The sequence below is a fragment of the Drosophila miranda genome, chromosome XL (assembly GCF_003369915.1).
Source record: "Drosophila miranda strain MSH22 chromosome XL, D.miranda_PacBio2.1, whole genome shotgun sequence".
Taxonomy (NCBI): Eukaryota; Metazoa; Arthropoda; class Insecta; order Diptera; family Drosophilidae; genus Drosophila; species Drosophila miranda.
The window spans coordinates 20642168-20657399 of record NC_046673.1 but is presented as its reverse complement, the minus strand read 5'-3'; the positions used below and the strand labels follow the sequence as shown (position 1 = coordinate 20657399).

Below are 15232 nucleotides of genomic sequence, written 5' to 3'. Positions count from 1 at the left end.
CGCAAATATTTTGCTATAATTAAACTTTTGCCGATGCAGCCCTGCCGATGAGCTCTTCCAGAAGCCGGATCCTGGCAGATGCATCTGCAGGGGGACAGCATGGACAGGGCATGGTAGCAGGGAAGCATGGCAGAATGGCAACAGTTAATGGCCCTGGCCACAAACATTTGTCCAGACTGCTGCCGCTTTACACCTGACTGGGCCGATGGCTAGGGGCCGGCCATCGTTCCATGGAGGAATGGAGGAAGGGTTTCCGTGCTGACAGTTTGTTTCCCTTACGGATCGAAGAGCAGGACTCCGGGCTCTGCCAGCTGGCAGAGAGCAATTTCAGGGCAAGTAAAAACTTGATTAATGTCCTCTATTCAATTTCATCTTTCCGTATACCCTCGGTCAGTGGCTGGACTACCGAAGGGTATATTTGTTTCTGCGTCACTCTTAAATCAATAAGACGGAACGTGGCAAGTGTTGAGAGCCTCCTGTCATCTGTGAAAGCTCTGCTACGGCGACGCAGACCAGAGACAAATACCTTACTGCCTCTTCGTCTTCCACCTTAATCTCTTGAAAAAAGCATAAAGAGTATCCCACAAGTCAATGCCAATTGCCAATTGATTGGACATACTCGTAGTTGTCAGATGTTTTTGCAATTAAGCCAAAAGTATTTAACAATTTTAACTGCTGGGCGGAGGGTCGGAGCGGAGGGTCAACAACATATTTTCAGCCATTTCGCAATGGAAAATGTAAATGGAAATCGGTTGAGCGGTCGGATGGAGCCGTTGAGTGCGACGAGTCGAAAGGAAATGCCCAAACGCAAGAGGCGTTCAAGTTGAAACTCTCACACACACACACATAATAAAAAGCCCTTGGGGTATATCCTCTCCCCTTGTCCGATGGCCGATGTCCGTTGTCCGATGTCCGTTCTTCTACTGTCCGTTAGCCGCTGTCCGTCGGTTGCTGACATTGTCAAAAATGTGTTGAAATGTTACAACAAAACAACGACGTCTGACAGCCGTAAAGAGCGTTAGAGCTGCCATTTCGCAGCCATTTTATAACTGACAAATATGCCCGCCCGCCGGAGTGGACGATAGGAAGAGATTCTCACATTTCGCACGAGTATCATAAATCCACGGGTTGTTTGAATCCTTCGGTGGGGGGGGGGCTGACACAGCGGAACAGAACGGGTCCGGGGGCAGGGACAGGCAAAAACGATTTACGGTCAGACGAGTGCCCAGTTATCAGGCAGGAACTATAGCCACATACATTCCTATATGCAGCTACAGTGAAGGCCGCACAGTGAACCCGAACTGGCACGAATATCTTGATTGAACATCTCCCTTGACGGACCAAGATGGCTGGCAGGAACCATAGATAGGTGTCCAACCAAGGGAGCATTCACTGCCCTCACTGCATCTGTATGTTCGGATATACGAGTGCATATCGATGTAAATGCAGTTACAATTTCCACGTTTTCATTATCGCTTCCAATTCGATTGTTTTTGGCTTTTGGCATTTCCATGGGCATTTGTTCATGGCTCAAGGACATGCCCTGACTGAAATGTATCCAATTATTTGCATTTCAATCCTTTCAGGTCTAATTGGACTTCAATATCTGGATGTCCCGGCACAATCAACGTGTTCTGCTTAAGAGCTATAATTTTTGTATCTATATTAAAAAGATCGTTTATTATTTTTTCCAAGAGCTTCCTTCTTTGGCAAGAAATTTATCAAAATTTAATTATACAAAATTTTTTACTCATTTTGGTATGTTTTGTGGGCGGCGAATAAGAGGAGAAAATTTCCACTTGTCTGTGGTTTGGCTTTTTAAAGTTTTCGCATTTCTGGCGAACTTTCTCGGCTCATTTCTTATTATATTCCGCCTGCAATTTCACTGATTAATTGCTGGGGTAGCTTTACCTCCAACTTGCTGTTGCCTGCCTCCGCTGTTTCTGTTTCTGTGACTCCTCTTTTCCTCCTTTTTATATTTTCGGTTATTTTATGTATTGCCAGACAGACGCTCTCTGCCAAAAACTGAGGGTATATCAGGCTAGAGACATCGAATAATTATAGTGAAATTCGTAATTAGACCGATAATTAAAATCTAATAATTTAGGGACTATTTAAGGACGAATACAATGATATAAATAGAATAACCCTCAAAATATAAGAATCATAGATAAACTAATTTCTATTAAATGCGTTATAGTTACGAGCACCTAGCCATGGCCAAGGCCGTTTGATTCACATTGATTCACATGCCCTCCCACTCGTACCCACTCGTGCCCACTCGTGTCCACTCGTGCCTACTCGTTACGTGTACGTCTCCTCCTCTCAACTGGCCAGTCGACCTTGGGCTTACGTCGTCTGCCTCTGGCTGCACATCAGACGGATGGAGATACAGGTGTGGTCAGCTCTCCTGCCCTGGACCCCCGGCTGAACGGCTGTACATCAGCTGGAGACAGGGACAGATACGGGTGCGGTCATCTCTGTGGTGGCATTTCTGCAGGGTAACATTGAATCGATTCCCTGTAGGATAAGCGATTCACTCGGTTCCCACTCTCACCCTCAACTCTCGGCGTCTGTTTCCACTCTGCTGTTGCTGTTTATTTTGGGGCTGGGTTTGGGTTTGGCCTTCCTTGCGGTTGGCTCCTACAACGCTCCAGCGACTGCTCCAACTGCGACAGCAACAGCTCATCCGTTCTTATACCTTGTACTGGTCGAGTACAGAGGGTATGCGGAATTCGGACAGATGTTGGTAACGATCTGACCGCACTTGGAATGAATGAGTAGACCTCTAAGAAACATCATTGGCAGCCATAATGTTAAAGATATTCCTCTAATATTCGGTAAAGTTATATACGTATATAGGTACATATATTTCTTATATACATATACATATGTGCTTCTCCTGATCTTACACTCGGACCAAGGAGCGGGTATCCTGTAGTCGAGGAATCGACCATGGCTGCCCGGCTGGTTATTTATGTATTTCATTTATTTAATTCAAACGTCTGACTGAGTTGTTCGCTCTGGGTTGGCTTCAGTCCCTGGTGCTGGTTCTGGTTATGGGTGGGTCGGTCCGTGCCCCGTCCTGAGTCCGGGGTCCGTTGTTTAGTTTGGTCGGCATTTGCATTTGGTGTGTCCTTCTCCGCGCCGGCCAGCTCTGCTCTGGATCTGCTCTGGCTTCTGTTTGCTCTGGTGTTTTTCTTCATTAAATGCGTTTGAATTAATTTATAATTTGCTGACGCTTATTTATGCCTTATTTTTCGCAGTTGTTGTTCTGCCACGTCTCGTCTTGTCTTCTGCTTCTTGGCCATTTTCACGCCTCGCGCGTAACTGTAATTAATTGTCTTCGAATTTTCAACGAGTCAGCGCTCATTTTTTGTATTTTATATTTTTCATCTTAATTTATCTGTCTGTTTTTACTGTTTCTTCCTGGGGTCGTAATCGTAATCGCTTTTTGCCCCTAGCCTCAAAAATCTGTGCATTTCAATCTTGAATGATGATAATGATAATGCTGATGTTGTTGTTGTCGTTTTTCTCCCAGCCCCATAAAGTGGTTCTGACCCTCTCAATGCCAGACTCAGCGAGCATTTGGTTTTGGTCAATTGCACACCAATTATGCCAGTTCTTAGCCAGTTCTTAACAATAAAGTACAGGGTGTCTATTGAACATGCTAAATTCTGTAGTAAACTAAATACATATCGAAATAGTATCTAAATCGCAGGAGAGGATCCCAAGGAACATATATGTTGAATGATTAAATATTTTTGATGAGATCGAAACAAGAATTAGACACCCTGCAGTGTCAGTTAAACTTCCAGATACGCCAGAGAATCCGTAGCAATTTATACACCAAAATTAACTTTAATAAAAGCCATGTACATAAATCAGTTAATAATAAATAGCATCGCAAATAAGATGAAAAACTGAAAATAAATATTGACATTTCCGTTCACATCGATCACGTGAAAAGGGAAGAGAAGAGAAGGGTCGAGACAGGACGGGACGGGACGGGAAGGGGACTGACTTCTAACCGGTGGTTGGTGGGATGAAAATATCGGTTCTGGCCTAATGGCACGCAATTGATTGCTACTTATTTTCGACGATATGTGGATAGGGGGACAGGCAGAGCAATCTGTCAATATTTGATGAAGATATATATTATGATGCGGCTAATACTCGTACATTTGCACATGTATGCGTATAGTATGTGTACGGCCGTTAATTCACCAAACAATTTCACGTCTGATTGAAGCCAAATGACTTTTGCATAGGGTGAAATCATGCGAATTCTCGGCACTCAGCAGTTCTCAGTTCTTAAGTGTCGGCTTTGTACTTTTGGTGGGCAATCGAACGGATTGAATATGCTTTGCCATGCCATGGCGAGATGGTCTGCCAAAGCGTTTTCTCCTTCAATTGACAGTTGACAGCACCCTTTCCCCCCTTTCCATCGTTTTCTTTGCATTGCTTTTCCACCTCCATTGTCTATTTTGGTTTGAAGTGAGCGCACGTGTTAAGTGGCAATCAATTGACAATTTCTCTCTTGTAATTGCCACACTTTTGCTACTCGATTGGTGGTGGTTTTGGTCCTATATATCCTTCTACTACACCTACATATGTACATCCATCTATCTATCTATCTGTCTCTGTTCTTTGTTCTCTTTAGCTTCAATCATAAGCAGAAACCTTTGCTTTGCGGAGACGAGGGCAAAAACCGTTGGAGGAAGGATAGCTGGAGTGGAAAAATCAACATTTTTTTCAAGGCTGAAAAAGAGAAAGGAAAAACAGAACCAGGAGGAGCCATGGCGAGGGCAGGTTTTAAAGGCAGCCACAAGAAAAGCTCATTGGAAAGTCTTGTTCCTTGTTGCTGGAAAAGTGTTTTCTTTAAAGTGCAGTTCTACTTGGCAAAGATCATTAATGAATATACATTTTCCATTAGATTGTTATTGGTGATTAATACCCATCTACCAAATTAGTTCTCCATCTTTGTCCAGCCTTAAATTAGTCACATATTCACACATTATCCGTCATAAGAAGCCATTGGCTAGCAGTCTTAATAAATAATTGGGATAAATTACTAGAAATATCTTGCTTACATTTATGTGGCATTAAACTCAATTATTAAACGGTTCGAGAAAAATACAAATTAAATAATTACTTTTACTTCAAAAGCGAAAGGATATTCAATTATATTCAGTCCAGAAGTTAATAAAGATACGTTGAAGATACACAATCTATGGAATGATTGGGTGATTGATGCAAACACACTCAACACAGCCGCCCGCACACATAATGGGAGAGGCAGACATTCGTACATAATAAATGAAATAAATGAAATCAAATATTCAAATCACCCCCCATCAACGACTACTCCTGCCCCCCCCCTGACTGCCAGCAAGTGTTCAACCGCAACTAAGACGGCACTTAGGTCTCTCATCCAGCTCTCATTTCTATCTTTCTATCCGGGAGCGGCTTTCCCCCCGGCCCACAAGCACATATGTAAGTACGAGCGTGGCTTGGATTCAGTTGGAATGTTAATCCAATCCTATTGCGGTTGCTTTGTAGTGCGTGTGGGTTCCAGGCGAAGGATGTGTTGATTTTTAGCAAAACAAAAAACCCAAAGAGAGGCCTCCTCCAGTCCTGACCGACATCGTCGGAAGCTCCTTTTGCTAATAAAATAGTCCTATGCGTCTCTCTGTCTCTCTGTATCTCTGTCTGACTGTGGGTTTGTTTGTTTGCTTTTTAGACATCACAGCACCGAAAAAGGGTTCTTCTGATGATGCTGCCTGCTGCTTCTTCATCTTGCGGTGGCTCTGCTTCTGCTTTCGTGAGGCCGCATTAAAATTCAAAATACGTTCGCCAAAAGGCAAAAGCCAATTTCAACCTTCGCTGCCTGACAAAATTCATTTGGCAATCGACAGTGGCGCGGAAGCAGGTCCAGTTCCATTCCCCCTTGGCGGATAACCCGGAGTCCGCCCTGGACTTCGCCTCCAACGGAGGAGCCTCATGCATAGGCAACAAGCGCGCCGCGCCTCTGCTTCCTTTTTAGCCTTAGTTTTTTCTTCCTTCGCTGCTGCTGTCCTGTCCTTTCGATTCGTTTGCAGTCCACCAAATTGTTTGGTTCGTTTAGTTCTGCTCTCTCTCTCTGTCTCTGTATATGGGGGGTACAAACGTGTGCGTGTGTGTGTGTGATTTGGTTAGTCAGCTGACAGCCGTAAGCTAAGAATTGCACGCACCAGCAACAGCACCATGTGTGTGGCACCAAATGACAGGGAGTTACAGTTGGTGCCACAGCTTGTGACCACAATGTACTCCGCCCCCAATGGGGGGTCAATATCGGGTAACCTGGGTCTCTCTTCACTTCATTTTAGAGGTTTTACGTATTCCGAGCCAGGTGTTTTACGCAAGCACTTTACACTCCCTACACTCCTCTTTGAAAATGGTTCTACATGCCTTGATCCTTCATCATTAATCAATCTCTGAACCTCAATGGCGTTCGCTTTGTTTACACTATTACAGGGTATCAGTGCGTCGTTTCTCATTCCATTAACAGCATGTCTGCCTGTGCTTGTGTGCGTCTTATCTGACATTTACGCACTGCAAAAAAAAAAACAAAGCACAAACAAAAATGAACGAATAAAAAGTTGGCTATGCTTCATGAAGTTTTGCCATCAATATTCCGCTTTCCCTCTACCCTGCCCCCCGCGGCATACATTTGTGCGTTGATTGTGTGGGTCGCGCGCTGTCCAGTATGTGTGTGTGTGTGTGTGTGTGTGTGCGTGTGCGTGTGCGTGTGTGCGTGTGGGTGTGTTATGAACACGTTGTGGCTATAAATTTTGTCATGCTGCGTTAGGTGAGCCCTTGAACCTTATAAAAATTTATAAATGTCAGTAAACTGCTGAAGGTCATCGGGCAGACCTAAACATTCCCGTTCTTGTAGTTAGGAACTACAAAAAAAGAAAAAAAAATGGTGGGGGGACGAAAGGAAAGCCTCTAACTAAATGGTCCGATGATGGTCAGTCATCCCCCACCACCGAATCGAAATGGCTTTGTTTTCCTCGACTCCTCACGAAGCCATAAATAGGTTCATATATGGGGCATTCATCAGAAGAACTGAATCGTGTAGTGTACCAGAGTTTAAATATATATATATGTAAACAGATATATAGGCCCTCGGTATCAGCAGATGACCATGACTGACTTAAGGACGGCGTACAAATAGGGTTGGTCGTGTGCACTCTTGCTAGGCTCGGGTCTAGCTCGCCGGATGGTCGGGGTTCTTCCTCGCCTAATTGTACTATCGTACTCCACTACATTTAATTAGTGCACTTTACGGGAACTATAAGTGATTATATAAAACAAAGGAAACTGAAATACTGATAGCGCCGACACGCCAAAAAAAAAGCCCTACTGAACCATTTCTATTTAGAGAGAACCTAGGTGTTGATTGTCCCTCTCTTCTGTACCCTCCCTACCATGACATTGCGTTCGAGTTCTTGCATTGTCCCTTGATCAATCCTTTACTAAGGTTTACCACATTTTATAAGATCCTGGCACGGATACTCGACAGGCCATTTTTATGATTTTAAAGATTCATTTCAATCCAAAAAGATTCATATTTTAATATAATGTGAGACTTCAATTTCAATATTCATTACGTTGCAGTTGTCGAAACACAACAATTGACTTAGCTTCTAATTTGTGGGTAATATTTCCTTAATCCTAATTATCATATAAGTTTAGTTATAAATTCATTATTTTAAAGCATGAAAACATTAGGGTATAGATATATATATATATATATAAACGAGAGAATAAGAATCGAAATCGTAAACCAAAGCTAGATCAGACTGGGGTGCATTATACACACTGAGCAGACGGGTTTGAATCATTATACACTGTATGCATATCTACACTTTCAAGTTAATAGGCTCTTTTGACCAAACTACTTTTTGCTGTACATAATTACTCACTCCGGCGTTATTGTCTTACGCTGATCGTTGGGCCCAATGATGTCGTAGATGTTGACCGCAGCTGTTTAAAATATGGAAATCATAAATATATAATGCATACAATACAATTACGCTACAAACACCGTCGCATAGTCATCAGTCAGTTGTTTTGGTTTTCATAATACAGACAGAAATTTAATTGTTATGCTCTATCGCGAAAATTGAACCAAAAGGTAGCAAACGAAGACAATTTAGTGTGCATATGCACATATGTATGTAGGTATGTACGCGCGTAACATCAAAGAGGGGTGTTAATAAAGTTTCAGTTACATTACGTTAAACTGCTGATGTTTATGCGTTGGAACTTGATAATGAATTAAATGTAAATTGGACAAAACTCGATCCTGTGCTGCTGCTTTGTAGACTGTTGACCGCCTGAAGTTGGTTAGAGGTCAACAGGTGCGATGTATATGGTTCCGGGCCGTACTGACGAATCTTCCGCCAAGCTTGTATTTAGTTATTTATGTCTGAGCAGCACTAAATATTCTTGGCGATTAAGGCTGATCTGTTCCACTTGGATCTTTGGAGATTCCGACTTGGTGGCAATATAAGGTCCAGAAAAGATGAATTATGGATGGAGTTGGAGAAACCTCGACAACTGTTCGCCTAAGCCAGCTCCCAGGGTAGTCTTCTCGAGACTATACCGCGATGGGGCAGCTTAGGTACACCTCCCTCTTTTCCCAAATATATCTGCACTAAATTCTTGTCATTCACTGACCACTGAACTGTACGGCACTTGTAACTATATGCTTCCAGCATATATTTGTGGAAATATATATATTTTCCGGATAGCACTATATATATGTGTGTGCAATATGTATGTTGCTCGCACTCGGAAATTATCACGTCTTTACAGATCGATCAACTTTCTTATATTGTTCAAAGCAGTAATAGACGATGGACTGAGTAGCCAGTGCAGCAGAGCTTTTGAGCTTTTTACTAACTGTGCAATCGTATGATCCAGAACATTCGCAGCAGCATACAACGATCGTCTAATGCACAGCATAGCTTAACTGTGCAATCGTACGATTGCCGTCTATGCTTCCCACTGTCCGTCGCTTGTATGGGTTCGTGGGCGTTCGGACTTAAGAGCGGCTAAGGCTTTGATCCAACCTTAAGAGCGGCTAAAGCTTGATCGTTCGAAATATCACTAGGGGGTCTCACGAGACGAAAGAAGATAACCAATTCCCTATATTTTGTGCTGGCTACTACAATCGTTCGGAAATTATATCTGTGCATAGCAATTGCGTTTAAGCGGAAAATGTAGATATATTTAGAATATGCAGTAATACAGCTTCCCGAAGAAAATCTTCAACATTGGATAAAACCTTCGTGAAAAGAAATAAAACCTTTTTGCTTCGATCTCTGGCCCTATCATATCGATGTAGGTTTTAATATTCCACATTCAACATCTTTAAAATGTAATATAAGCAAGAATGCAAAACCTTTTTGGCTTTCAAAGATCATAAACTGAATAACTTGGCAAGAAACTATCCACTTCATCTCATTTACGTTAGTCATGGCGAAAATCGAGCAATTTCTATGCAAAAGTGACCAGAGGATATTCAATTTCAAGTGGACTCCAAGCCCAAGCCCAAGTCACAATCCGCCGTTCCGCATTGGACCCTTTGCCAGGACTAAGCTAGTTAGGAGCCATTTCAAAAACTATAAATATGGAAATACTCACTTTGGAGTACCGCAATGGATGGAAAAAATAGCCAACGACGACGGGAAAAACAAGTAACAACGCTATGGTTCATATTGGGGCTAGAGGATACCCTAAGCTCGATACCCAGCTAAATAGCATATGGCAATCTGAGATTAATTACATGATAGCATGATCAATTCTGGATAGTTTTTGCAGATGTTTAAATCCAAGCTCTGTATGTTTTAATCTTTCGATACAATACATAGGTATCTCAATACGCGAGAGTATGATCAGCCAAAGTTTCTCAGGAATATAGGCACATTATTGTTAGCTTTATCTAATAAACTCCGAAGATTCTGGTACTAATATTCATCAAGAATACTTCTACAACAAACATATGAAGAGATATATTATTTTTAGCTCAGAAACGGTTAGATTTCCCACTACGAATTCAATATGCCCTGGCATTCTGCAAGTAACGGGTATAAAACGGATGTAAGCCCAGTAAGGAGACGAGACAGAAACGGGGATAACGGACACGGCGCAGCAGCCGCATCACGTCACTCGAATGCGCAAACACAAAGAATCGCACCCGGGACGAGGTCGGGCTTGGGCCTGGGCTTGGGTTGGCTCAGTGTTCCGTGGGCTGGCGGGGCTTGGCTTGGCTTGGCTTGACTTGGCTTGGCTTCGCGTGGAGCATCAAGACTGATGGCAATGAGGACGAATGGGCAGGGACTGCGGATGAGCTTCCACTTGCACTGGCAGACACAAGCACAGACAATGGTGGAACATACATAATATACATAATGCGCCGGCTCGCTGTCCTTGACGGACGCTTAACTCTAAGCGGACACCAAGCCCCAACAGCTGTTTGCAGTTTCCTATGGCTATGCATGTGTTTTCGAGACTCTACAAGGAAACCTTCCTTCAATTGTTATGGGTACTCCTGCAATAATCAAACAATTTTCCTTGTTACAATTGTCGTATATATTAATATAACAGCCAAAAATTCATTAAATAATTTTGTTGGTATGTTTAAGTATAGGAATTTATAGGAGTTATAAAAAAATTGGACATAGTATATATATTCGACAATTTACAAAATTTGTTGCCCTCAATAACTATTTGAAAAGCTTCGAAAAATGGAGAAATCATCATAAAATATAATAATTAGCCATTATATATTGTTCTCAAATCAGACTATCAGTTTTAATGAATTTCGAAAATTTTTCTTTATTTCCCTATCAAAAACTTTCGTTTTGTAACCTTTTCTTAGCCCCTATGCGGGGTATACTATTCGCATATACGTTTTCTTTGGCACTGGAGAGCCGAACAATATCCGTTACATGCTGTTTTTGTGCCAAAAAATGTCAGAAGCCTTCGGTCAGTGAGGAGGACCCCACACTCACATATTGGCTGCTCCACCTCCACGTCTCTCCGTCTCTCTCTCTCTCTCTCACTGAGGGCTTTACTTATTACAAATGGTCGGCCAGCTCCACTCTCTTCGTGCTGTTCCGCCTACAACAGCTCCTGCAATTTCTGTGCGCTTTATTTGAGTTCTGTTTCACATCGTTAAAGATGTGAAACCGCCTGCTAAAGCTCGCTCAAGTGAAAAATTTGAAAACGTCCAGTAAAGTGAAATGAAATGAAATGCGAGAAAGTGCAAAAACATACATACACACGCACACACACACAGAGACAAGGCCAGAGGCTAGAGCATTGTGGGCGGCGGCCAGAGAGGATGAATCTGAGTCGGTGGAGTGGCAGAGCCCCATAAACGAAACGGCGGAAGCTCACGTACGGCATATTAAATAAATTGGCAGGGCTATGTGATGCGGTAAGACGGCAGTCTCTCTCTCTCTTTCTCTCGCTCTCTTTTTTAGCTCTGCCTGCGGCTGGACATTGCCCAAGCAGCACACGCAGACCAGACCACGCCCCACATCCTATGCCCCACCACTTCCGATAAAGTTCTGTGAAGCGGAGTGATTAGGCCAAGCTGGAGTCATTAGAGTCCGGCCCCCAGTTGATCACTTGAACTGGCTAAGAGCGCCAGAGGCTTAAGCAAGCTAAGCTCAAAAGTACCTGAACATCCCACCAAATGAACATTATCGAATTTTTGCCATACTTTCCAACGTGACTCTAAGTCAAAACTGAACAAAGGCACCTCATATTAAAGAAGAAAATACAGAAGGGCTGATCACGAGTTGTAGTCTGAATACAAGTACGACTACAAGTATAAATACCTGCGTTTAAATGATTACGCTATTCACAAGGTACGGAAATTCTTTCAGGGCAGGTCAATTGTCACCAGCTGCACACATACAATATACATTAAACGCTTAAGTTAGTTTATGTTGGCTGTCTGTATCACATTTGACTTACATTTCAATCTCACAGAACAATGCAGAAGGCATCACAAAAACATTCAAAGGTACGTACCACTGGCGATATCTTTCTAAGAGCCCCGAACATACAATTTTCCTGAAACTGTATTGACTTTGTTGATCAATCCACGAAAGAGTATTGGTATGCGCTATGGATTGAAAGGCATGGAAATATTCAACAGCCAGAGGAAACATCGATTTTAATGGAACTTACTTAAAAAGATCTCGTTGCACTGAGTGTAGAAATGCCATGGGCTTAACCGCACTCCAGGGTATAAGGCCATGTTGGATGTGACAAAGACTGTCGCTGCGGAAGACTCGCTAATGGCCGCCTCGCTGCATTCCAATTGATGGGGAGAGTAATTTGATTCGTTCTCGGTCGCAAAGTGTTGGTCTTACCATTGGTAAGAGCCTGCTTCCTCTCGCTTCCTCTTGCTCGTCCGGCGAAGGACCTCTCGACTTGTTCGCATCTGCAATTGGTTCAAAATTATTTACTACGCGGTAATTTAATAATTAATTTTTACGCAAGACACAGCTGACCAAACAGTGTAACCGTTCACTGAAACATACTAATGGCTGTTGATGGGTCACACTGTGCCGCTGGCATAAACAATAAGTAATAATTTTGCCAGCAGACTATTTTGTCATATCACAGCGAATACCAAAATTTTGCTGCACACTGCCGGCCGCAATATCGAACTATCGACAGCACCAGCAATAACAGACAAGTAAAAATTAATTCTTTAAATATAATTACATAAGTATATATCTTTTAGTCTATAGTCTATAGCTATACATACGCCAGCAGATCAGTCTGTGCCACACCGTTAATGAGAAAAGGCGGTAGTCTGCTTTCTCTCGCTATCGCTATTCATTCTCGTTCTCCAATGAATCCGCAACTGCTCTTTTCGAGCATCTTTGTTCATCTAAAATTCAAAACTGAATCGGTCATCGTCCTCCTCCAGAGGCAAAACAGAAGCCGCGTATTCTACAATACAAGTATAACATGTCCATCATGATCCCACAAATGTTCGATGGTCACACCTGCAGAATATTTAAACATTTTCGTATCAGAATGGTTTTCCAATAAGAGTTTGAGCGTGTGCTCACAGCAGCCTAACATCTCTTGTAGCGATAGATGTTAGCAATCGATAGGTTTTAGCAATCGCGGTACCACGTTTCGGCTTCTACCAGCACTTGGATTTCAGCTTTTGGTATATACATCTTTAATTCTTTAAAATGGACTTACCCATTGGTAAACGGGAGCAAGCCAATGCCAAAAAACAGGTCGTAGAAGGTGGCCAAGAGTTGGTGGCAGATATGAACAAGAATTTGGATAGTCTGCCATTGGCACAGGTAAGCCAACCAATGGTTTCAATATTCATTGGATTATTTGAGGTTCATATTTGTGTTTTTACCCTTCATCATTCCTTACCTAATAAGTGCGAATCGTGCTCGCAATTGCACGATGCTGCCAAGAAGTTCGAAGCAGCTCTTAAGGAGAACATTACTGTGGACAATTACATAAAGCGTAAGCCAGCCCCGCAATGTTTTCAATGTCGACTTGGAGTTCGCAAATATTTTGTCTAATTCAATTTCCAATGCAAAATTTCAGCGCTGTATTCTTCGCTCATAGAGCGCGCTAACCGGACCACAAAAATAGAAAGTGCCACGTCGTTGCGTGACACTCTGATTAAATCTGTTGTCTTCGCAGTCAAAGGCAACGATCTTCTCGCACAGAAGGTAGGTGCTAAATCAATTTATAAACTCCGGAATATCCAAGTATGTTACATTTACAGTTTCAGTTGACGGACGAAGAGATACCATCGATCGCATTGTGTCCTGCTGAGTTGTTGGAAATGCTCGAAATCTTACCCCCTGAGTAGTTTATGCAAACAATCAATATTTCCTTATCTCAAACACAAGCCGTTCAATCTTTTAAAGGATTGGATAGTAACGAATCAGAATCTAAGCATACATAAATACCAGCAGGCTCTGCCAAACTTCGATGTGGCATATTATAGATTCATGAATGACAGCTAAAGAATAAAAGAAACCATACGTTTAATTAGTCAATACTTCGTCTGCGTAGATTTAAAGGCTATCTGGGTTGTCAGCACGGGAACTCACAATATTCTGTTCTCGCTCCCGCCATCTTCAGTGTATCGTCTCCCTGCCTCCACTAATCGATCTCCCACAAAAAAGTGCTTACGTTATGATTAGGATCGTATTCAGTTCAGCTGGGGCGGTGTGGGTCCTGATAATTAAGGAAGTGAAAGCAGCATCAGCTTCAGTGGTGGTCTCGGCGTAGAACTCGGCAGGGGCGACAATTGATTAACAGAAAAGCTGTATAATTTTAATTAATAATATAATATTTAGTTGTTACAGCGGAGAACAGTCAGATGGGATCTTAAAAACGCACCAAGAGCGGTTAAGATTCCATAGAGAAGGATTTCATACACGCTGAAACCAAAAATTAAGTCGAAAGTTTAGAAGGTTCTACCTTTTCCAGTTTCCAAGATATTGATGGTTTTCATATTTTTATACCTGATACCCCTATATATTAGATCTGTAGCTAAAGTGGATATGTGTAACACCCAGTAGAAGCGTTCTTGACCCTATAAAGTATATAAGTACATATGTGTATTCTTAATCAGCATCAATAGCCAAGACGATATAGCCATGTCCGCCTGTCCGTCCCGATGAGCTAGATGTCAGAGACTATAGGAGCTAAAGCAACCAAATCCAGAGTCCTGTGACATCACACTGTTACAAGTGTATTTCAAAATTTCACTCAGTCTCCTTCCAGCTCCATAAAGGGCGACAATCTGTGGCCTCCACAAAAACCGAAAACACAGATTCGTAGAGAATATCCAGCAGATTGCCCAAACAGGATCGAATCATTATCATATCCAGAAGGGACAAGTGAAATTTCACGCGCTTACTCATTCTCTCTCTCTCTCTCTCTCTCTCACATACTCCTCGTGCAGTGTGCGTGATCTGACTGGCGGAGACGAGATAAAACGACTGTTGGTGGTGTGAGAATGGGGGGAAAATACAGATGTACAAACAAAAATGTAAAGAAGAAGGGAAACAGGTAAAATCGAATGTATAAAAAATCTCCCAAGCAGTTCAAACGATTTTTATGATTTTTTTTTGGCGCGGCTAACAGCGTAACTGCTCGTTTTTTA

General features: G+C 42.4%; 1 protein-coding gene across 2 annotated transcripts; it reads left to right on the top strand.

Annotated features, from left to right (window-relative positions):
* Positions 1–12752: 12752 nt before the first annotated feature.
* Positions 12753–14113, top strand: LOC108152181. Of its 2 annotated transcripts, XM_017281319.2 has the most exons (5): positions 12753–12769; positions 13250–13397; positions 13485–13572; positions 13657–13784; positions 13841–14113. In XM_017281319.2, exons 2-5 carry the CDS (start codon positions 13281–13283, stop codon positions 13925–13927), a joined length of 420 nt encoding a protein of 139 aa, XP_017136808.1. In that variant the 5' UTR covers positions 12753–12769; positions 13250–13280; the 3' UTR covers positions 13928–14113. The 2 variants fall into 2 exon arrangements, with proteins under 2 accessions (XP_017136808.1, XP_017136817.1); XM_017281328.2 differs by lacking the exon at positions 12753–12769 and having other exon boundaries at positions 13188–13397; positions 13847–14113.
* Positions 14114–15232: the final 1119 nt, after the last annotated feature.